The sequence below is a fragment of the Pseudochaenichthys georgianus genome, chromosome 17, assembly GCF_902827115.2.
Source record: "Pseudochaenichthys georgianus chromosome 17, fPseGeo1.2, whole genome shotgun sequence".
In the NCBI taxonomy this organism is placed as follows: Eukaryota; Metazoa; Chordata; class Actinopteri; order Perciformes; family Channichthyidae; genus Pseudochaenichthys; species Pseudochaenichthys georgianus.
In genome coordinates this window covers 25,846,425-25,869,545 of record NC_047519.1, presented here as the reverse complement: position 1 = coordinate 25,869,545, position 23,121 = coordinate 25,846,425, and the positions used below count along the sequence as shown (strand labels likewise).

The following is a 23,121-nucleotide window of genomic DNA, read 5'->3' as shown; positions in this document are numbered from 1 at the left end:
ATAATCCATTTTACAATATTTATTGTATTATCTTAAAACAAACAATATAAATAAAGACCATTGTATGGCCGACAGTAGCACGCTGCACCTAGGCCTCTCACATGATGTTGGCACAACTATTAAAACCTGTGTGCGAGACATATTTACACGAGTCCGGTAAAAAAGAGGCTACAGTACGCTAAAAAATCATTTAGTACTCATGCTTATGGATTAGCAAAGCATTTAAATCACAAATGTCACGTTGTCAAACAACACTGAGGTGGCGGAGTCATTAATTTGATTGCTTTTTCAGTCAACGCTTTGTGCCATTGCTCTATTTAACCTGACTTTTCTCCTAATCAGAGGAAAAGTAGTCCCTCTGTGGATCAATGCCTGATGCTTTTCACAATTGTATTTAAAGATTGTCATCTGATTCGATTTGCACATGTACAAAAAACAGTAACATGAATAATATACCTTTTGACTGTTCTCCTATAACGCCTACTGTATATTGCACACTTTAAAAGTATGCATTGGCTCAGAATATGGAAATATAAAAATAAAAATAAATAAATCCTGACAGTGTAACATTAGTGATTCCAAAGGTATTGTGGTATCGTCCAGTTCTTTCTGAGGTGTGGATAACATGTCAAGGCTGGGCTGCAGCAGCCGTCATGGAGGCGAGAGCTGAATGAATACGGACATGGAGCCTGTTCTCAAAGTCATAGCCTGCAAAGTCCTCCTGCGTGGTGAAGGAGAAAGCAAATTAATGAATCAAATAAAAGTTATATATAGATAGGCCTTCAAAAAAGCATTGGGGTCAGCACTCTTCAGCACTCTCAATATCGATACCCTCGCTGCCCACAAATGTTATTTATAAGAACACCTACAACAATGATCTGTGGTTAACAACATCAGGAGGATACGTCCCCAGCTGACCCAGAAAGCCACGCAGGTTCTGGTCCAGGCTCTCGTCACCTCACGCCTAGAGTACTGCAACTCCCTCCTGGCTGGTCTACCTGCATGTGCCATCCGACCTCTGCAGCTCATCCAGAATGCAGCGGCTCGTCTGGTCTTCAACCTTTCTAAATTCTCCCACACCACGCCCCTCCTCCGCTCCCTCCACTGGCTTCCGATAACTGCTAGAATCCACTTCAAGACAATGGTACTTGCGTACCATGCTGCGAATGGATCTGGCCCTTCCTACATCCAGGACATGGTTAAACTGTACACCCCAGCGCGTGCACTACGCTCTGCATCAGCCAAACGACTCGCTGCACCCTCGCTGCGAGGGGGACCCAAGTTCCCATCAGCAAACACACGTGGGTTTGCTATCCTGGCTCCAAAATGGTGGAATGAGCTCCCCATTGAAATCAGGACAGCAGAAAGCTTACACACCTTCCGGCGCAGACTGAAAACTCATCTCTTTCGACTCCACTTTGAGCGATAGAATGACTAACAAAGAACTGCTAACAGAGCACTTATATACTAATAAAGGGCTGGCTTACCTAAAGCCAGTTGAGTAGCACTTGAAATGTTTGGCTCTATGAAACCTGATGTACTTATATGATTCTGTTTTCTTCAAGGTTGTATTTTGTTGGTCGAACGCACTTATTGTACGTCGCTTTGGATAAAAGCGTCAGCTAAATGCAATGTAATGATAATGCAACCACATACTCTACTAGATAGCAACAAACTGTTGTAAGTCGTATAGGAACTGCTTTCGCAACATCTGTTTTGTCACAATTTTCCCTTATTACCAAATGTGCAGATGCCTCCCTGATTACTCTCTGTTCACAGTGAGATCAGACAAAGCAAATACTCCAGCCTAAACCAACACGGCGCTAGGAGGTCTCACTCTCCTCATGGGGCACAACATTCCTGATTTCCTCAACATAGGGCAGCATAACAGCATAAGTCTAACTGACGTAGGAAGACGTAGTGCTGGGAACCTGGCATAGCTTCAGCCAGTCACTCTGATTGCTCCAATGGCAATGTTGCCTGTCCTTGTCCCTTCAAATGAGCTACAAGGTGGACATGTCTGCTAGGGCTGCTCAATTAATCGTATTTTAATCGCGATTACGATTATGGCTTGCAACGATTACGAAAACAACGTAATCGAAATAAAACGATTATTTTTTTATAATTTTTATTGTTTCAGTTGAATTATACTTAAAGTTCAGGGTAATCAACTGTTCAAAATATACTGTTCAAAAAAAAATTCTCCAATAAATGGATATTTTCAAAGTCAATGAATAATCGCATTTAATAATCGCAATTACAATTATTGACCCAAATAATCGGGATTATGAGTTTTGCCATAATCGAGCAGCCCTATTCGTCTGCCTCTCTCAGAGCTGCTGCACAGGTTTCCTTCTCAGGGAGTTCTTTAGTTGGTCTGTGCCTCATGTATGAGGGCTTAGCAGGGGATGACAAGCCTCTCTTGGACAAAACTTGTTTTAAGACAAAACAAATACAATCTATAACCGTGGCCTTTTGGAGTTTGTTGGTTGCTATTTTTTCACCATTAAAAAAACACCACTTTAACTCTGTAAAGCATTTAGCCTGCCACTCCTTTATCAGGCAGCGAGTGTATTGGTCTGTCGGAGGGTGCAAACATCCTTAAAACTTTTACAAGACCTTGATGCAAAGTGTGGCAGAAATGGGCAGAAATAAGACAAACATTGTAAACGATAAACGATTTGATCACAGATCTTAGAGGAGATCTATTGATAAAGCTTGCTAAAAATCTACTTAAGCAAATGCAAATTACACACATGTCATGCAACAAAAGTCATGCAATGAGGAAAGCTACAGTACCTTAGCCTGGAGCATCAGCATTCTGCCCTTCCCGGCAGACTGGAAAAAAAACAAAATCAATTATTTAGACTATGTGACTTTTCCACCATCTCAGATTAGGAAACAGTCTCTCTTTCTATCACGCACGCACGTGCACGTGCACGTGCACGCGCACACGCACACACTTGCCTCTGGGGTATTTAGCAGCACACAGGCCAGTTCATAGCAGGAGTAGGGCTGCACATAAGAGTTGCTCAGGTGGCCAACCTCATCCCTTGCAGCCAGTTGGAAAAACTGCAAAACAGGCAGAAGAAAAATCAGTTTTCACACTAGACTCTTATCAGCACAGTACTGACTTCTGTGTGAATAATACACCGTTTTACAAGCATCCCGCAATGCTTCATATTCCACACCTTGTACATTGCATTATGAATATGACGTAGGAGTACCTGAACGGCATCGTTTGTGTTATGAAGACATCTGTTTATGGAACCGAGAAGCAGGTTTTTCAGGCCTTCACATGAGGCATCATCAATCCCCTGCAGCACTAGAACAAGAAGACAACAATTAAGCTACCCCTGAAGACACAACAACAATCTGCAAGACAACGCAGAGGAACTAGTTTGGTGGTTGAAAGGTTTTAAAATCGAGTACCTTGTGACATTGTCTGAAGCTTGGCGGTGGAGCAGTTTGGCAGAGCTTTCCACAGATAAAGAATCTCAATGACCGACAGGATGCAGAGCTCTTTGGATAGACTGGGGGTCCGTAGCTTCTCAGCCTGTTATAAATGTGTGCATACATGCTTAGTCTCACTGTATTTTGCACCTAAGATATTAAACAGAAAATATGCTGAGATATACTAACCCTCTTCATAGCGAACAGCTCTATCTGATTATTCTTGCGTTTGAAAAGTGTTTCCACATCCTTGAAGACTGTGATAGCTCCCTCTAGATCACCTGTGGCTCCTCGGCACGCTAATCAACACATACAATAGAAGAATTAGGAGCTAATGGCAATCTCTTAGATGTGCGATTAAAGCCATATTTGTTTGTACTGTTACCACCTCCAGTTAAATAGGCGTAATAGCACTGGGACCAGCGAGACTCCGTCTTCAGTCGCTCAAAGGCCCTGTAGGCTTCTCTGTAGCTCAGCTCGATCATGCTGCACCAACCTAAAAGGTTAAACGAATATTTATGATGCAGACTAGCGCTGAGCAATGTGGTTTTAAATCTGAGAGGGAATATAGTACCTATTTCATACAAACACACGTGCTGAATCTCCCTCTGATCAGAAGCCAATTCTAAGGCATCACGGAAGGACGTCAAGGCACTACTGATCTGGCACTGGAAAGAAGAACTTTGTTATCCGAGTAACACGCCGAGACAATATTGGCAATGCTTAATATTTACTAAGGCAGGAGAAAAGGACACATAGCAGTGGATAATAGGGTTCTTTCTTCAAATTCACCTCGAGGCGTTGGACTCTGCCTTTGAAAAACATGAAGAGGGAGGAGTTTGGATAGATAGGCTCTCTTTGTTGGAGAATGGATTTGGCTTCCATCAGACCTGCCTGTGTGTCTGAGCCATCGAGAGCAAAGAAGGGCTGCACTACTGTGTGGTACCACAGGAGGGCCAGGCTGTGAGGGGGGGGCACAGACTGAGTGAGTGGAAAGACAACACCATCTGGTATGAAATTAGATCAATCTGTAATGATTTTTAACTAACAGGTTGATTAAGTGTGATTAACCATATTGAAAAATCACTAAACAGCATTATCTACCATTTTTCTGTACATCAACTAATCAACTAGACATGTTTGAGTTCCAGACAGACTACAGAACCACAGACATACTCACTCACATACTCACGTAGCTAAAGGGGCCTTCATGTCCGTACTTTCACTGGCGTACGTGAGCGCTGACAGGCCTTGCAGGCGGTCGCCAGGGAAGCCCAGCAGGTTGACGATCTTCAGGAGGTGGGGGGGCACCATGGAGATGCAGAGGTGGAAGAGGCCATAACCGAAGCTGACAGAACCTTTAAGTCGGTCCAGAGCCTCGGGGCTGATGCCGTCCGGTCTGAGGGAGGGGCTCGGCCCGGGGGAGGAGGAGCGGCTGTGGTGTGACGCGTCAGATGAGGACAGAGATGGAGGCGCCGCCGCTTGCTGCTGGGAGGCTCTTCTTCTGCTGCCCTCCTGCAGGTGTGTGATGTCGCTGTAACATTTGTTGTACATCTTCCAGGCTTTACGGAGGATCCAGCCCCCTTTGATGTATGCTGTCAGGAGATTGAATACACAAAGAAATATGCATATGGTCCAATATTAAATCAGATTACACAACTGCAGAGATGGCAAAAGTACACACATCCTTTACTCAAGTAGAAGTACAGATACTCGTGTTTAAAAATACTCTGGTAAAAGTAGAAGTACTGACTAAACTTCTTTACTCAAGTAAAAGTAAAGAAGTATTGGCTTCGAAATGTACTTCAGTAAAAAGTACCCATAACTACCATCTGTTTTAAAGAGTAACTGACCTCATTTTATATTAATAGAACAATAATTGTTAGCTAATGAATGTTTCGATGCTGAACAACGGCAAAGATTACAACGTTTTCATTGGTCGCTCTTGTTTAGAGAAGACCAGGAAATGATGGATACACGGACCGTGTTAAAATCAATAGGCACGCATTGCAATGCCTAATAATGATTACGCCACCAAACGCAGATTAAAAATAAAGTAACGAGCCTGTTTTGAAAATGTAAGAAGTACGAGTATTGGTGTTAAAAATGTAAGAAGTAAAAGTAAAAAGTCGTCAGAAAAATAAGTAGTGCGGTAAAGTACTGATACCAGAAAAATGTACTTAAGTACAGTAACGTAAGTATTTGTACTCCAATACTTCCCACCTCTGGACAACTGCTGAATTCAATATTTTCTTTTCACACAGATGAATGTGCAGCGTTCATAGTTTGACAGCAGGTATTGAAAAGGTCCCCTTACACGACAGCTCTTGTTTGATGAAAGACAGCACTGCAAGGTAAACCTGGCAGTCAGCGATGATGATCTGCCTCTGGAGCCGGTCCACTGCAGCCACCCCCGACCTCTGGGAGTGCATCTGCCCACACAAACACCTCACTCTTTCAGACTGGTGTGACAGGCACGCTCACAAACAGCAAACCTGACCATGGTGCAAATGGAAATGTTCTCTCTTTCCAGGCAAATAAAATGTGTTGTATATATCAATCATATACATTCAATTCAATTAAGTGTTGAAATAGTTACTCACATTCCTCTTGAGCTTGTTTTTAATGGTCTCAATGACACCAGTGTTTTCACTCTCGCACAGTCGCTCTGTAGCTTTGAGATCCTCAAAGGCCATCTGCATTTTCTCCTCCTCAAACGTCATCATGGCATTCTACAAAAAGGAAGCCAGATAAATAATCCTTTTATTTACATTTGCCAACCGAATGCTGGTAAAATATGCAAGTGGCAACACATGTGTCACTCACCAGCCTAAAAAGCTATGCTCACATATTTAGTGGCTGGTAAAAACGTTCAAAAGCCATTTGGCTGTCGGACAGATAGTTACATTTTAACCCGGAATGCAACTGTTCCAAAATGAATGCTCGTGATCCACAGGATTTACAAGTGAAGCAAAACGTCTAATCCTGGATTAAACTAGGAAGCAGAAAAACAAAATGAAACTGCACTAATCAGTCTTCTTACTTTAATACGAACAAACCAGTCTTTCCCTTTAATATATTTGAGATCAGCTTGGCAACTTGCCATCTGAAAAAGTAGCTTAAATTCATCTTTAGGTGACGCACTGCTTCTGCAAAGCTAAATTAAAGAGATGTGTTTCTAAAATGTAGATGAGCACAGAATGGAGCTGTAAATGTTAAAATAGGATAGAATATAATATGCACACATTTTTAAAAGGGAGAAGCAAGTAAGATTGTACTGTTGACTCCTGTTTCCATGGCTAACAAGTCTGGCTCAAATGTGTTAGTTTATGTTTATATCTTAACTTTCTTTTAGTTGTTTATATGTGGGTTGCACTTACAGTTCATGTTGTGACTATTGAGTACTTATTGCAAGGGCATCAATTAACTCATACACAATAGAAACCTACTTGTGTGCCAGAAAAATAATTTTGAAAAGTCTTGCATTGTGCCTCATAGTAAAAACAGGGGGTATTCCTTGAACCCTTTTATCAAATATAAATGTGTCTTAAAGTTAAACAGCACAGTACTCTAGGCTCACCAGAAAACTCACAAAACTGGCCCCGAAACTCATCAAAGGACTGTGGTTCCTGAACAGAGGACAAAGAGCAAATAGGTGACAAGTCAGTGAACGACGAGGTTAAAAAGGTCATATGAGAAGTTCATGGGTGGAGTGACAAAAATGTGTTCAGCCGGTTACCTGCCTCAGGCACTGGATTGACTCCACTGAAAACATGAACAATATAAAGCTCACGATGACAGTAAGACAAGAGCAACTGGATTCATTAGGAATGTGGAAAAGTTTACTGAACCCGTTTACCTACTCTCCTATACCCATAATGCAACACAAAATGCCAAGGGTCAGAGAGCCAAGGGAACCGTATCAGGGAACTGATACACAAGCCCATTCTCAGTTTCTGTCCTACACATATTTCACTTCCTTCCATCATCAGCAGGATAACCCCTAGTGCTAAATGCAATTAGTGGATAGGGTGACATTTAAGCTTTCACCAGGGGTTAGGACACATAGAGCGTGACCTTCTGTGGAATCAGCATTCGAGTTGAAAGCAAACCTTTCCTAGAGATGATAAGGCCTTATAATAACAGCCCCGGATGATTGAATGTATAACAAATCCTGCAACAATGAGCGTACTATGGTGCCGTGAGTGACCCTGCACAGGCTTTATGAAGTCAACTAAACCAGTGTTTGTCTTCCTTTTTATTTAATAGTCAACCAAAATAAATTCAATATAGGGATGTAACAATATCAACATTTTAGTATACAATTATCACGAACAAAACAATCAGGTTTAGAGTATTGGACTATTTATAGAAAGCTTTGAAGGAAGGAAATAATAATAATGCTGCCAGTCAAATGAGGTAATCTTCATGCCATAATGGGAAGAAAATATGGAGATATTCTACTTTTCTGAATATCTTTAGAAAATCCAAAGAAAGCACAACAAGGTATTTAAAGACTTTGGAGTAGTGAATAATCTGCAGATAAATCAACAATAAAAGTAGTTGTAAATTGCAGCAATTGTTAATATTGCAGATATTATTAAGCGAAGGATTGTGGTTTATTTTAGCTTTCCTTTACAGTAAAAAAAAAAAAAAAAGGTATTGTATCCCTTCAGAATGAGCTCACAGGATAGGAAGAATCTACTGTACGAGGGAATCATTTGCAAGTGTAATGCTTACATTTAAATGACTGGGTCAACTTGGTTTTGCAAAAGAAGCCTAGACACAGGTGCCACCTACCAACAATTGACATAAGGTTGTGTGATATGAACACACTAGCTTGGCTAAAATGAGAGATGTAACTCAAATAGATTCAAAGACAACTACTTGTACTACATTTGCTAACCTGTTCAGCATATTTTCTTCTTTAACCATTGTTATATTGACTCTAAATTATATTCTCAACACTTTAGGTATCCTATTAACATATAAAGAGGGCAATATTACATTAATAATAAAGTATTTTGACTGTTTAAGCATCACAAGTTACATTGGGTGTGGATATTTGCCCAAGGTATTAAAACACCACTCATCCTTCCTGTGACATGATCATATGGTGCCTCAGTAGACAAGCGTGACAAGGATGTTGAGGTTTTGTTTTGCAAGCAAAGCAAATAAGACATTGCTGAAAGGAAAACATGTGTTAAAAGCTATGGTTAAAAGCTTCCACTTGTGCTGGTTAACCTCAGCAGTTTGGACACATTAGCAACAGTTTACATAACATTTAACAACACACCCTGCAGAGAACACAGTATCCATCTTTCACCAACATAGACAGAAAGAGTGTTTTTATAGTCTGCCTAACAGACACTCACAGACCTGTATAATTTGAAGAGCTCGTCGCTCTCCTTGAATCCATTGTTGAGCAGCATGTTTATTCCTTTCAGTGCCAGCTCTGCGTCGTTGATACCCTCTTTCTTCTCATCCTGCATGCTGCCCGGTGCTGGTTCTGCGGGGTCCGCCATTGAGACCGGAGGTTGAGGTACTGAACGCGGCCGAGGAGAGGAGGAGGAGGGAGGGAGCGGTATGTCTCGGTAGTTTACTAACAGGCAGAGTAGTCTCACACAGTGACGCAGTTTTTAGCAAACGCAGTCATATTCGCATTGGTACATGACGAGACTGATAAACGAACAGGTTCAAATAACTAACTACATGCATGTGTGTGTCTGTGCTCGCCGTTGACCCAGCGTTGTGTCTCTGTTCCGTGTTGTGAACGCTGGTTAGTGAGTACGGTGTGTACAGGAAATGTGCTGCCTTTGGGTGCTATCGTAACTATCGCAACCGGAGCGTTCGGTTAGTATGCTCCATATATTCGGAACAAACTCCCAGAAACCTGCAGGTCCGCTGCAACTCTTACTCTTTAAATCCAGGCTAAATACTTTTCTTTTTGCCACCCCTTAATTAAACCATTCATATTTTACACACTGTTACTTTAATTAATGTATGTAATACCTGTTGTATTCTATATCAGCTAGTTTTGTCATACAACTAGAGCATATTAATATTACATAACACTAATGTTAAAATCAATGTGGCGTGTGTAAGTAATACAATGCTGCATTGATTTGGAGTAATAAGATCACATGAAAAATGTTTGAACAATATGTCATTGACCCATCAAATGTTTGCCCTTTGATATTTCACCAGAACAGCACGCTTTCTGTCATATTTTATTGCAAACTGTATATTGATAGCTGTTACCGAACTGTTTACTTCTTGCGTCGCCAATAATTGGGGTATTATAGCTATCATAATGTGAACAATTATTATTATTCAAATGACACAATTCAATATGTTGGAAGCATCGTCATTTGTTACATTTTCTTTGGCATGTGCTTATAGCTAAACATATTGAATTGGGTCACATCATTTAGTGAAGCACCTTGCAGCTTTAAGTCTTGAGTTCACCAAGTCCTTGAAGGCAGCATCAGAGTGGGCGTGGTGGTTTGTGATTGAGGGCTGTCGTCAACCAGATCGATAGATGTTAGGGCCTGAGATATGGTTTTGGAAATACTGAGGTCAAATTAAATCAGAGTCAATGCCTGCTCCACACAAGACACACATTTATATATATATATATATATATTTATATATTTAGCTGAGCCACTCTACTCCCAAAAAGTAGGCACACTGAGATACATTACCATTATGTACTGTATTCATACAAATCATTACAAAAAATATAATTATTTGCTAATTACATTTCTGTAACCGTACAATCAATTCAACAATTAATCCCACATTTCTGTGATGAAAAAGCATGGTTCAGTCCATAATAGTTTCAGCTGTCACCATGATCACAAATCAAGACCTATGGCACTGACAAGTATTTATAAAGAACAGTGATTACAAAATGGCTTACAAATCAGTGGTCACAAGACAGGAATGCATATAACAATCCCCATGTCCAATCATCATGCATATTTTTCCTCATATCACAATTGTTTTACACAAATGTACAACACAGGTAGGTAAAAACTTGCTGGGGGTTTAAATACATCAAGTGTTGATGTTTTTTGTTATGTTACACACAGCATTATAGTAATATGGACTAAATGGTCCCAAACATTACTTGTGAGACTTATTTGAAGCTAATTGCATTTATATTGTTTTTTAACTCATAGAAAATGCTACACAAACTTCAGTACATGCTGTTTTCTTGTGTAACTGATATTGACAGCCACACAGAACATCCCCATGCATGAAAAAGGAATGCAAACTGGAAAATTGATTCAGAACAATACGTGTACAGTTTAGGGGAAACAACATGGGGGAAAACCATTTGATTTCATGGCCTGTTTGAAAACTCTACTAAACCAGGTAAAATGTAGATTCTACATGCTGGCATTTGGATATGAAATTAAAACAGCAATAAAACGAGCACCCTTGGTGTAAACGTAATATTTCTAGTAAAAACTTTTCAACAAACAAACAAAGAAAATCCACTAATAATGTTGATTTCCATTAAAGCACCATCACAAAAGGCATTATTTGTTTTCTTAAAGTGCCGGGTTGCTCCTGCTGCAGCCCTGACCAATCACAAGCATATTCAGTAGCATTTGATTGTCAACATTTATCTAAATGAATGGACCAACACATCAGACTGTAAAAGAACTGTTGAAATGTGTGAATTGGTGCCCTGATACATGATTTTTTTGTTATCACAAAATAAATACAGAAATACTTAACCGAGCAGCAAATAATATGAACCTGTAAGCGGCTGATCATATTTCTATTTTACATGCAGACTCTCACACTAGCACACACTCATTCACATTGAAACACACTCCTCGTAAAATATACATTCTTACACACAAACACATTCTCTGTCTGGGTAACAGATTGCACATGGTTGGCGGTGGACGTGGTCCCAAGGTTTGTTTTCATGATGATGCATGGAGACGTTCAGCCTGGACATTCTTTGAGGTTGACCGGACCAAACGCACCGGACAACCTGTCGAAAGAGATGGACTCGCCGTTGATCCTCATGTCCTGAATGCATCCCATAAAGGACGATGTGACTGGGAGCGTCTGTTGCATTGACATCTCTGCAGCAGAAAGGTGCATGTGGTGAATATCTGATATGTGTGAATAAGATTCACTGAAATCATAGTAGATTAACTCTCAGATTAACAGATTAATACTCACGAGGAATGCCACCCACATACACAGAGTCTTTGGTCAAAGTTGTAGTGGAGGATGGTGGTCCAATCTTGTAATTGTCCATTGTGTCCACGTGCAGTTGCACAACATTTTTCCTTTTGATTACTACAAGACAAGCAGACAGTGACTCAACATGAAAGGTGATTTACTGTATATCAGTGTCCTAATAAGACTCTAAAAGCAGTTTAGTTTTTCTTGAAATATGTCTTTCATCAAGTGACTGTGTGCAATTTACCTGAAATCTTATGAAACATTCCATCACATAAAGAAGCTTTTGGCTTCACTGACACCATGAATTCCCCTTTGCCATTGTTTGCTCGTGCCACAACCTAAAAATGGGAGCATATCCAAACATAGTGCTTTTAGTCACAATGTCAGGGAACACACTTAAATATAGAATTTAAGTCCCCAAAACAGGAATAAAATAATTTTAGTTTTATTTCAGACCCAGTTCAACTGAATCTTTCGTCTATTTTCCAGAAAAAAACATGTTTTTTTGGTAGGAGTATCTGGTTTGGTAGCATTAAAGAGAACTCACCTCTCCTCTGAGCATGTACACAGTGAGGTAGTGACCCTCTGCAGGCCCATACTGGTTCATACTGGAAGCACCAACATGTAGCAGGAGTCCAGTTTGATTTCGTGGACGTATATTAAACAGCAGCTCAAAGCCCGAGCCCACAACAAAAGAGTCATCTGAAATACAGAAAACATGTTAGCATTGGCATTGTTATAGATTACATAATTTGGACATGGCATATCAGAATAATGAGGAGACTGTGCAATGAAATAAAGTGGAATCTAATTAAATAAAAACATCTAAATCCAACAAAGTGTTCTTAAATCTAATTTGGTTAATAATTTTAAAGAAAATTAAATGGTTTCACGAATAAATCCATTCCAAGTAATATATAATATAAATATTTACTCAGTGCACAGAAAGTAAATTGAACATGCAGAAACTTAAAAAAAGGGAATTTAGTCAATTTTTTAAATTATTATTTAAAAAAAACATTACTTGGGTTTAATGTATCTTTTCTTACATTTATGTTAATATTATATTGATGAGTTTATGATTTTATAACATCGCCAACTGTCCTAACTAATTCCCAGGTTTCTCCCAGTCAAATTGAATTACATTTAAATGTTGTGTAAGTATGCTAACTAGGCAAAATTAAATAATCCTATAGACCTGTAAAACAATATATTTTCGGTCATCCATGTAAAATTTGTTTTGACTTGTTGAGAAGCCAAATTGTGTGGGGGTGGTTGCAATTCCTTCTTACTGTATCTCCAACAGAACCTGATGGAGATAATTATTGGGATGAGCAATGCTTCTTCAGAAAACGTTTACAGACAGGTTTACTCACTGATAACGACATGTGCTCCATTCCCTGAGAAATAAACCCCTCTTTGTGTCTGTCCCTCAAAGCAGGGGCCCGCGCCGTGGTTGGAGGTTGGATTTGACATTGGTGCTCCATTCATTTTAAAATTGCGGATACACCCGGATACACTTTGTCTTGGAAGAGCCTTCAACTTAAAAGAACGAAAAAAGAAAATGTAACATGTGTGTGAATCGGTCAGTGAGTACTTCATTTTATTTCATTTCATTTTACCTTAAGCTCTTTGTGAAGGGACTCTGGAGCACTGCCCAGGTGCACAGGTGACACAAACTGCTGCATGGAGTTCAACTCAGCAGTGGTCAGCTGACCATCCTGGGCTCTGATCCCATCCACGACCAATCGAAATTTCTTCTTCTCCAAACTGAATATGACCTGCAGGCAATATTGTCACCATAGACATAAAGAATAATTAAACACTGACCCTTGCTTTATAATCTGGACTGAGTGGTAGTGGCAACATATTATGTGGTTAGTATGATATGTATATTATGTAATTAGTATGATATAAATCCACTGACCGAGTGCCACTTTCCATCATTGTACTTCTCCCTGTTGAAGATCTCCTTCTGTTTGCCTACAGACAGTCTAATCCTGCCTTTGGATATGTATAAAGCGAGATGAGAGCGCCCCCCTCTGGTAGCAGCAAAGAACAACAGACCTTCACCAGCTCGAGTCCTGATATCCAGAGAGAAGTGGGGCCTGGGGAAGATGAAAAAATACCACATTTTTAGTGTTTGTTTTTGTTGGCTCGAATATAACTGCGGCATAGTTCTTGAGATGACAGACTCATCCAAGCACATTATTTATAACACAAATCAACCACTACATGTGTGTGCATGTATGTGTATTGTGCAATGGTGGCGTGGGACAGGTTTCTCACTTGGGCTGCAGGACCTGAAGTGGAAGGCTGTAGCTCAGGCTGCTCACAGGGCCTCCCAGGCGATAAGCATTTTGAACCATGGTTGGTAATCGGCACGCTGATAGACTCTCATTTATCGCCTGCATCACAAAATCCTAAAACAGCACAGACAAACAAGAGAGAAACTCAGCACAAGGTTTAAAGTTAGCAATTATTGTTTGCTAACTCACATTTGGGGAAGTCTCCAATGCGGTTCCACCCTGTAAGTAAATAAAGATGGGAGGGTATGGCAATGTTAGTGGTAGCCTAAACATGACTACAATTGTGGTTAGTATATCAAATATTATAAATAGGCTACTGTATTTGTATGGCGTTGTTATGGCTCCACTCACAGACAGTGAAACACAATAGTTTTTTCTGCAGGTGAGAACACCAAGGACACACTGAATAAATAAATAAATGGAGGGCTTTAACCAAAGGTTATTTTCATTTTTTACTCATCTGTCAATTTGTGTGTAGGTTGACTAAAAATACAATTCAGTCAGTCAGAAAATGCCCATCCAATAGTCCAAAAACCCAATATAATTAGTAATCATAGAATCTAAGAACAAAAACAGCAAACCTGTCCAACTAAGAAGCTTGAAAATGTTGTTTTGCATTTAAATGACGCAAATCAAAATAATGCAGATACAATGACTGTGGATCTACTATTATGATTAATCGACTCGTGCTTCTACGCATAACACATTTCTCCCAAAGAGACTTAATAACCAGCCTTTCATAGTTTAGATAAGAAGCCAAGTCTAGCATGCATGGTAGTAATGATTTCATCACCCAAGTAGTAAGTAGTTATTACAAGTTGGTCGGAGTGAATCTTGTAATCAGTTACAAAATAACACACATCAGATTCTTTATTTTGGTGACACTGAGGTCAGGCATAGTTTCCTGTAGCAGCACCACCCATATTAACCTCCTGTTTACTCAGGGCTGTGGATGGTTTCAACATAGTTAGGAATGTTGTATTGTCCTTATTCGGTACAGCATGCAGGTACATGCTTGTAGGATTTGGGTTATTCAATTTGGCATTCACTCAAAGATAACAAGGACGAACCGCTAGTTGCAAGTTGCAGATATTTGTTTTACTTTTAACACTCAAATGTTTTTTTGAAATAACTCATTTAGTCCTATATGACTCCTATTATATACAAAACACCACCGAAAAGAATCTCATTACACAGTGTAAAAAGATTTCATGACAGAATAAAAAAAAAACCTTTCTTATGTTTTAGCTTTGATGCTTCCACTAAACCCAGACTGTAGTATCAAGTTATTATTGCAGCGGCATGAAGGCATGGATCAGTGGACTGTGGGTTGCTGGAGAATAGGTTGTTGTGTTGTTAATCACATGCTCCAAATCAAATGGAGCTTAGTCATTTATGATGGGCATGCAAGAACTACAGTGTTTGAAGAAATAAAGTAATCATGCTTTGATAATGTGTCTGAACACCGTCAGCTCCACTACGCCTCACATATTTCAACATGAAGTCTGGCTTAGCTTTGAAATACCAACATTTCGTCTTAGGAGATGCTTCCCAATGTCCCATTGGCTACAAAGTGTAATACATTGTAGGTTAGTGTTTCTCAACCTTTATGCTGGGATCCCATTCAGTTTTAAGAGTTTACTTAGAAAGGCTTTACTACCCCAGAACTACATTTTTTATCAAACCCTTTACAATATAATTTGTGTCTTTTTGACACAATGTGTGAGATAATTTACTCAAAAAGTAAAATATAACAGTGTGCTATAATTATATCAACAATATTTTTGCTGGGGAAGAGGTTGTTTTGTTGATATGGTGTCTGTTATTCACATGCTACAAATCAAATGCATGGAGCTTAGTCAATGATGATGGGAACATGGAGGCCTTTTGAATGTGTTGTGCATTAACTGTAATGATTAGTCATGTTATTTTACAGTGAGGTTAAAAGGTATATCATTTTATAATCAAGCATATTTTGTGTTTCCAATAGTTATGACAATAGTGAGAGGTCACGTGCTTGTGAATGACTATTAGTACATGTTTTCAGTACTGAGTGAGATGAAAGAATGAAAAGAATGAAAGAGACATGAACTGATTTCAAGCTTGTTATTCACAAGGTTTTGTTTGTAATTAATGGATTTTTGAATAGATTAGACACATTAGAGATACATTACATTTTATAACTCATGATTATTGGAATTGTTCATGCAACTTGTTTATTTAAGTACACTGCAGATGAATGAGCTTGTGCATACAGTAAGCAACAGAACATTATGGTGCAAACTGACAGTTTTTATTTCAGTAATAGATTCTTGTCAGCATCCTCAGGCAGGGCTCCTTCTTCTTCATCTCTGGAAATAAGGCAGCAAAGTAGAATGTAAACAATGTCAACATAAGACTGGGATTTTTAATTAGCTTTCAACAGTAGTATTACAACATGGCTCCACTGTATACATGAATTAAGAAGATGGGTATGACTTACTTATAGAGAGTGGAATCAATCATCAAACATGTTTATAAGAAACAGGCTAGTTTTTAAAGCTTTACATAAGATGGATTGCTCTAGTCGTTCAAGAATAAAGATGGATTTGCTTTGGAAAGAAGTTTAAATTATTTAATCCAAATGCTTTTTCACTTATCTACAAAAATCAATAAACAAACTCTCACCTTCTTAGAGGCACGGTCCATCATCAGTTGAGCGAGTGTGTCAGCAGTACACACATCAATCTTTACATTTCCAGATGGCGTGAAGGTGCTGAGGTCCTCAGCCTTGTACAGATTTGTTGGCCTGCAAACAGAAAATGTACCAATATAATTTAAAACACCATACATCAAATAACAGACATTTTTGGTGTGCAAACAAGCTGTATAAAATGATGCATAACATTACCGTCTTGTGTAGAGGTTAGAAATGCAGCCTTTGAACGTGTCTTTTCCCAGAACAACGGCGCCACCTGTGTTGGGTATGGCAGAGCTGCCACTCTGCTCCAGACCCTTGTCTTCGTCATCAATAACAAGCTTAATACTGTTTGGAAAAAACATCATAGTATATTATGTACACTAGCTTTAGATTGCAGGGTATTTAACAAATGTATCTTCTGGGCAACTGCTGTCACTAAAAGTGTTTATTTATTATGTCTGTGTAACTAATTTGCTTAGCATACAAATTTAAATCAAACCAAACCAAAGACTAAAGTGTGCAGTTGTCTAAACAATGTTATGGATGTGTTTGAATTTCCTTTTTCATACCTTCCACTTCTTCTGGTAACAGTCAAATAATGCCACAGGCCATCGTTATATACTTTGTTTGATTTCCAGATCTTGTTGTTAAAATTGAGAATCACATGGCCATTCTCCAACTTAAGATTCATCCCATTAGCCTGGAAAACAGAATGAAAAAACGTTTTTTTAAATCTGACCAAGTTCTTCTTTAATAAAAGTCACAATTTGAACATCATATTTAAAAATGTATGCAATGACTGACCAACTGTTTGTCCTGCAGAATGAGACCCTGGTTTTCTGTGCTCTTGAATCCGAGGGAGACAGTAACTTCATCATCAGCCAGACTGAAATCTTGAAGGGTAGCTGACAGGGAGCTTTTCAAGTTGAACTCTGCTTTGCGAGAAACCTAGAAAAGAACAAGATCATTATGCATCAGTTAATTAGTTTACATATACAGTAAGCCTATACGTTTGGTTTGACGTGGGATAGATGCATATGTTAATGTCCTACCAAGGACTCCTGTGGACAACCGTTGCTGATGCCCACTTGCTCTACAAGATGTTCATTTTCCGACCCAATCTTTAAGTTCCTCATGCATCCTTTGAAGGGCTGCATGGTGATGTTATATCTGTGAAGAGTAAAAGCAGTTATCAAGTTATTATCAATAAAAAGGAGAAAAAAGGTTGCCCAATTCACTCACAACACACAATAATTAAGAGGAAAATTGATAACCACATACTTCTCCCTCAATTCTGTTGGAGCACCACCAATGTAGAAATCTTTAAATGCCTTGTAGTTGTACACAACTGTGGCACGGGCCACTTCTTCTTTGACCATGCGGACCTCGATTTCACCGGCTTTAAAAATTAGGAAAAACTCTACCCAGTCACTTATCTGAAGAAAGGATAGCAGAGCAAAATGCAGTTGAATTAGTGATTCTTAACAAATGTTATCCGGTTATGTAATGGTAATTGTCAAGACAAACTTGAGTTAATGCAAGAAAACGAAAAATGGCTCTTACCGGGAAGACTTTTTTGCTTATTGTAGCAGGTGCATCGAGCAAATTGCTATTCAGGAAAACCATGCCATTTTCTACCGTCACGGTGAAGTAATTGCTCTTTTAGGTGGGGGAAAAACAGCATCATCAAAGTCTTACAAATAGCGTATATAATTCTATTCCAAATTCATCAATACAGAAGAATTATAAGTAGCCATATGAACATTATTTACCGCTTCCCCTATGTAAAAGAGCAGACTGTTTTCTGAACGAATGAAGACATCCATCTTTATCCTGAGGACTGCCGGGATTGATTTTATAATCGCTTTTCCATATCCACTGCCTTCATAGTAGAAAGACACCACAGGAGGTACATATCTGGATAGACGAGAGAAATAAGTCAGAAAATAGTATTTACAAAATCGGATTCTTGAATGAATGTCTGATGTTACGGATAAATAGGCTTTGCACATCTGTCTGTCAAACAACAAAAATATGTTTTCCATTTCTAACCCACATATTAAGGGTCACAGTGGTTCTGGTGCATACTTACACATCCACTGAAGAGGCAGGTACAAAGAGCTCATAATGTCACAGGTTAACATGTCATTACAAAACAAGGCATCAAGACAAAGAAATCAATAATACCAGAAGATATTTTCCACATTTCTTACGGTTTCACTTCATAGTAAGAAATGTTAATAGTTTCTGTTAATAGTTGAAAAAGAGTTGAGTGATTCTCAATACTATTCATACTACTCATACTGTGTACCTCTTGCATGGAGAATCTTTATTAATATCCACTGCGTTTTGGAAATTGTAGAGACTGGCGACTTTGTCGTTAAAAGAGGAGAACTCTATGCAGCCCGTGTACTTGGGGTAGGTGAGAGATGGTGGTGGCTGAGGAGAAGCAAATCAGAAAAATATATTAATACAAATATATGTTCATTAAAAATGAAGAAATGCATTTCTGTTCTTATGTTCTTACAGTGAAAGTGTCAGGGTAGCCTCCAACGTAGAATACAAAATCATCGGCACTGATGTCCAGAAGGTTTTTGTCCTCTTCTCCTTTGTTCTCGTACTCAGTTTTTAAACCGGGTGGTCTTGCCGTGACAACTTTGGTGAAGGACATCTGTACATCTTGATAAATCCTATATTCGGAAGAGGGCAAATATCAACATTCACCATCTTCACAAACTTCCTTGGTATTTTGTAGTGATTTACTTTAAAAATACAACGTAAAAAGGTATGCTATAAATGTGAGGAAAAAACTGGAGAAATACAAAAATAATTATCATGTCAATTTACCTGCGTAGATCAACTTGATCAAACTTGGCCGGTTCAGACGTGGACGTGGTGATGATGTCCGTTTCTATCTGATGCGTGACACCATTGAGCTTGTACACACCGTACAGCTGGTTGCTCTTCAGGACCATTCCGATGTAGTTCTTAGAAGACTACAAGACAGTTTGTTAGTACCTTGTGTATATTCATTAACAAAATGTTTATATTAAGCTATTCATATCAATGTGGAGTAACTTACATCTTTATTGCCAAGGTACATCACAAACATGTCTCCGTTGTCGATGGATTGTCTACGTCTGCGTGCTCCATCTCCCCTGCCTAAAGGTCTCTGCAGCTTCAGAGAAAGCGCGGTGTAGGCCTTCAGATCGTCCAGATTATTTGGCGTACGCAGCTCCACGTGGCCATTGCCTTTAAACATCATCGGGATAGTAATCTGGAGAAAATAATGAAAAACGAAAACCAGACCCGTCAAGGAAAAATAAGGGACATGTTGGCTTCATTAGCGCTTGGCTATGATTTAACAGCGAGGGAGCTCACCCTATTAGCTGCGTCCCGGGCTAGTTCAATGAGATTTTTGATATTCTTGATGTTCTCAGAAATGTTGCTAATGGGTGAGAACTGAGAGGTCAGGTCTTCCACTTCGGAGATCTTGTCATTAAGAGATGGGATGGTTTTCAGCAAGTCATTCACTGGAAGTAGAAGATGAGAGAAAGAAAGAAAATTGATATGTGTAAACAAAAATGAAGCATCCTTTTCTATTATTCCCATTAATAATAATATGTATTATTTCGAACCATAAAGAATAATAAAAAGGTATACCCTAATGTGTCTTAAGACATCTTTTCAAAATCTCACCTGACTTGCTCACATCATCCAACACACTGCCCAGGTTGGAGTCCACAGGTATGACACTGATCTTTTTCATTTCCTCTTTAATGTCATTCAACGTGTCCATAGTGTTGCTGGCCGTGTCACTGGCTAATGCTGCCTTCCTCTTGGCTTCATCAATCATTCGACCAATATCATCTGATTTGAAGATTTGAAGTGGTAGAAATGAGGATACATCTTTTGTTTGCCAATACACTCAGACGCTTTGAGTTAAACAGTGCTATGCTAATGCTTTAAAGCCTCGACTTGTATTACCTCTTTTGTTGCCGTTTAATTGGTTTTGTGCATCAAGCAGGTCTTTCGCAAGAGTGTTCTTCTTCGTGTCAGCCTTTGCCAGGCGCTTCTTCAGGTCAGTGATGTCTTCATTGACACCTATTAAAGAAAAACAATTTACGTTTTTCTTTTCTTTCCTTTTTTTTTTTTAAAACCACATTTTGAAAGTAGCGCTAAATACCTTGAAGGTCTGTCTCAGCCGCCTTTCCATCATTCAGCAGTTCCTCGCCATTCTGCTTTAGGTCTTTTGCTCTTTCTTTGAGGTTTTCTTTTTTCACATTCTAAACGGAAGGTTAAAAAAATGGTTGCAGGATTTTCCTATAATTCCAAGAGGTTCGAACGAATGCTTAATATTAGAAGGCACCAAGGGTGTTTCTTACATTCAAGGCGTTGTCGGCAGCACTTTTGGCCTCTTTGGCTGCAGTCTCAGCAGCATTAATTGCATCTGTGATGTTCTTGTAAGCGTCAATAGCGTCCTTGGCATCACGCACCTCAGTAAGTCCACTTGCGCTCTTCACCGTACTGGGATGCAGGATAACAAGGGAACAAAATTAATCCCAAGAAAGAAGCAGAATAATGCAAATGACACACAACTAAGCAGACTGTGCACTAAAACAGACATCTTTCATAGCAAAATACATCTGACATTATTTAGCTTAAATCCATTAATTACATTTCAGGTTCAAATGAGATCAACGGTGTTTAATGTATGAAGAAAAGTCTTACTCCTCAAGTTCTTTTGCTGTCTTTGCAATGTTCTTTGCATGATCCTCTGCTCTCACCACAAGGTCCTCCTTGTCTGCAGCCTTGGTAATGTCATTCACTTTCTTATTCAAGTTAGTTTTGGCCCCATCCAGCTGTGCTGCCAGCTGTTCATATTCCTACAGAGGAGAAGGACATGTGAATGGGTGCAAGATTTTCACAACAGCAGGAAATACCGTTTAACTTGCCTCAAAGCACAGCAAACGAAAACCCTGATCATTATCTGAGTGAAAAGCATGTTGGGACCTGACCTCTTGCTCAATTGAGATCGAAGAAAAGGAATTTTATTTTAACATAGCTACAGTTTGTCAAAAATGTCTTGGCTCACGCTGAAGTGGGACACATTCTGTAAGAGATATGCAGGTACAGAGAGTATTTCAGGCAAAGAACATGCGGGAAACAATTTGTTCAACATACTGTTTTGCTGTCATATAGCATTTCCACCAAATCCTCGGTCTTCTGCAGCTCATTTTCCGCCAGGGTCATTTGGTTCTTAACAGTCTCACGCTCCGTTTGAATGTCGTTAATGCGTTTCTGTAAGGAACACATAAGTCAGTTAGTTGTACAGAATGACCATAAATAGAATAACAACCTACAGGGCTTTCCCTTTCCCTTCAAATACCTTACACAAATGAATGTAAAACAGTCTTTTGTGTTATAAACCACTAAGCAGCACATCCCTTATCCTTATTTATGTGCTGATTGGTTATGAAATGAATGCTAAATTGTATGGTTACAAATATCTTCATTACAATTTATTTTCTGAATACCCATTAAGCATCAAGATCATGTGTTATTTCACTGATTTACTAGTTGACTTTTGAGTTATTACCTTCAGATCTGCCAGTGCCTGAGCATTGAGCCCGTTCTGGGAATTGGTTTTTTTCAGCAAGTCCACTGCCTCCTTCAGAGCCTTGTCCAGGTCCTTCAGCTTGGCCCCGAAACCCTTCAAGTCATCCCGAAGCTTCTCCGCTGCAACCTCGTTCTGGTCACACTGCTTGCTTACATTAGTCTTGATGTTTTCTAGCACTAGAAAATGGAATAGAATATGTTATTGGATTTTTTTTTTAATCTGCAGTGATGTTTAACTTTTCAATTCATGAGTGCTTTAATAACGCAGTTTTGGAGGGGTTTGAAAGATTTTTCCACTATCTAACTATGTAGTAAGACTCGTACATTTCTTGGCCGCATCTTTTTCTTTCTCAGCGGCGGTCTTCTGAGGGGTAAGGTTCCTGTCCTGCATCTCCTTCACCATGCGCTGAGCATCTTTTAGCATTTGACTCAGGTCTTCATTTGGTGGCTTATCACCACTGGTGCCTGTATCCTTGAGTTGGTCCAGCAGAGCTTTAAACACACAAAAAACAACCAGTCAAGCAAATATTTAGGAACTGATTGCCAGTGAATTGTATTAGAAACTATTTTACTACTTGTAAATATAAACTTTAGTATATTAAAAACAAGAAATGAAGACACAGGCAGAACAGACAAAGTTAGTGCATTTTTGTTCCTTTTACCTTGAATTTTCTTCAGCATGTTTTGAATCTCTGCGTCCAGATCTTTAGCCCTCTTGTCAGTTTTATCAACATCTGCCATGGCCTTCTCAGCATCAGTAGCCCGCTTATCTGCCTATATAAAAATACATACCGACCATACACATTTTCACACGTATTATTGCATGCTTATATTTTTTATAAAATG

The 23,121-nt window shown here is 39.2% G+C and overlaps 2 protein-coding genes across 4 annotated transcripts in view; both read right to left on the bottom strand.

Moving 5' to 3' along the window:
* Positions 1 to 4: 4 nt before the first annotated feature.
* Positions 5 to 9,239, bottom strand: LOC117462262 (tetratricopeptide repeat protein 39C-like). 2 transcript variants are annotated; one of them, XM_034104403.1, is made up of 14 exons: positions 8,833 to 9,239; positions 7,034 to 7,082; positions 6,057 to 6,185; positions 5,771 to 5,885; positions 4,646 to 5,048; positions 4,246 to 4,414; positions 4,028 to 4,121; positions 3,842 to 3,949; positions 3,643 to 3,752; positions 3,433 to 3,556; positions 3,228 to 3,325; positions 2,968 to 3,072; positions 2,800 to 2,838; positions 5 to 721 (listed from the first exon to the last, which is right to left on the bottom strand). In XM_034104403.1, the coding sequence occupies exons 1-14, from the start codon at positions 8,976 to 8,978 to the stop codon at positions 629 to 631; spliced, it is 1,782 nt and encodes a 593-aa protein (XP_033960294.1). In that variant the 5' UTR covers positions 8,979 to 9,239; the 3' UTR covers positions 5 to 628. The 2 variants fall into 2 exon arrangements, with proteins under 2 accessions (XP_033960294.1, XP_033960295.1); XM_034104404.1 differs by lacking the exons at positions 7,034 to 7,082; positions 8,833 to 9,239 and having other exon boundaries at positions 5,771 to 5,948; positions 6,057 to 6,145.
* Positions 9,240 to 10,153: 914 nt separating this feature from the next.
* The window catches only part of LOC117462253 (laminin subunit alpha-3-like), a 55,770-nt gene continuing 42,802 nt past the window's right edge, over positions 10,154 to 23,121 (bottom strand). For both annotated transcript variants that reach the window (XM_034104388.1, XM_034104389.1), the window contains exons 47-76: positions 22,938 to 23,049; positions 22,600 to 22,767; positions 22,256 to 22,452; positions 21,841 to 21,957; positions 21,388 to 21,542; positions 21,042 to 21,183; positions 20,843 to 20,942; positions 20,644 to 20,760; positions 20,356 to 20,526; positions 20,038 to 20,189; positions 19,739 to 19,933; positions 19,504 to 19,652; positions 19,184 to 19,346; positions 18,968 to 19,095; positions 18,429 to 18,573; positions 18,220 to 18,315; positions 17,938 to 18,092; positions 17,709 to 17,826; positions 17,461 to 17,604; positions 17,226 to 17,356; positions 16,867 to 17,001; positions 16,644 to 16,764; positions 13,957 to 14,090; positions 13,595 to 13,775; positions 13,290 to 13,448; positions 13,044 to 13,209; positions 12,215 to 12,369; positions 11,912 to 12,005; positions 11,662 to 11,781; positions 10,154 to 11,561 (exon numbers count right to left, since the gene is read on the bottom strand). In XM_034104388.1, coding sequence (XP_033960279.1) covers positions 11,419 to 11,561; positions 11,662 to 11,781; positions 11,912 to 12,005; positions 12,215 to 12,369; positions 13,044 to 13,209; positions 13,290 to 13,448; positions 13,595 to 13,775; positions 13,957 to 14,090; positions 16,644 to 16,764; positions 16,867 to 17,001; positions 17,226 to 17,356; positions 17,461 to 17,604; positions 17,709 to 17,826; positions 17,938 to 18,092; positions 18,220 to 18,315; positions 18,429 to 18,573; positions 18,968 to 19,095; positions 19,184 to 19,346; positions 19,504 to 19,652; positions 19,739 to 19,933; positions 20,038 to 20,189; positions 20,356 to 20,526; positions 20,644 to 20,760; positions 20,843 to 20,942; positions 21,042 to 21,183; positions 21,388 to 21,542; positions 21,841 to 21,957; positions 22,256 to 22,452; positions 22,600 to 22,767; positions 22,938 to 23,049 — 4,263 coding nt within the window. In that variant the 3' untranslated portion in view covers positions 10,154 to 11,418. The remainder of the gene's footprint in view (positions 11,562 to 11,661; positions 11,782 to 11,911; positions 12,006 to 12,214; positions 12,370 to 13,043; positions 13,210 to 13,289; positions 13,449 to 13,594; positions 13,776 to 13,956; positions 14,091 to 16,643; positions 16,765 to 16,866; positions 17,002 to 17,225; positions 17,357 to 17,460; positions 17,605 to 17,708; positions 17,827 to 17,937; positions 18,093 to 18,219; positions 18,316 to 18,428; positions 18,574 to 18,967; positions 19,096 to 19,183; positions 19,347 to 19,503; positions 19,653 to 19,738; positions 19,934 to 20,037; positions 20,190 to 20,355; positions 20,527 to 20,643; positions 20,761 to 20,842; positions 20,943 to 21,041; positions 21,184 to 21,387; positions 21,543 to 21,840; positions 21,958 to 22,255; positions 22,453 to 22,599; positions 22,768 to 22,937; positions 23,050 to 23,121) is intronic.

Coding starts and splice junctions, on each gene's coding strand:
- LOC117462262 (XM_034104403.1), bottom strand. CDS start 8,978: ATGGCGGACCCCGCAGAACCAGCACCGGGCAGCATGCAGGATGAGAAG. Junction 5,886..6,056: donor AAAACAAGCTCAAGAGGAAT/GTGAGTAACTAT, acceptor TTGTGTGGGCAG/ATGCACTCCCAGAGGTCGGG. Junction 3,557..3,642: donor AGCTGTTCGCTATGAAGAGG/GTTAGTATATCT, acceptor CATTTATAACAG/GCTGAGAAGCTACGGACCCC.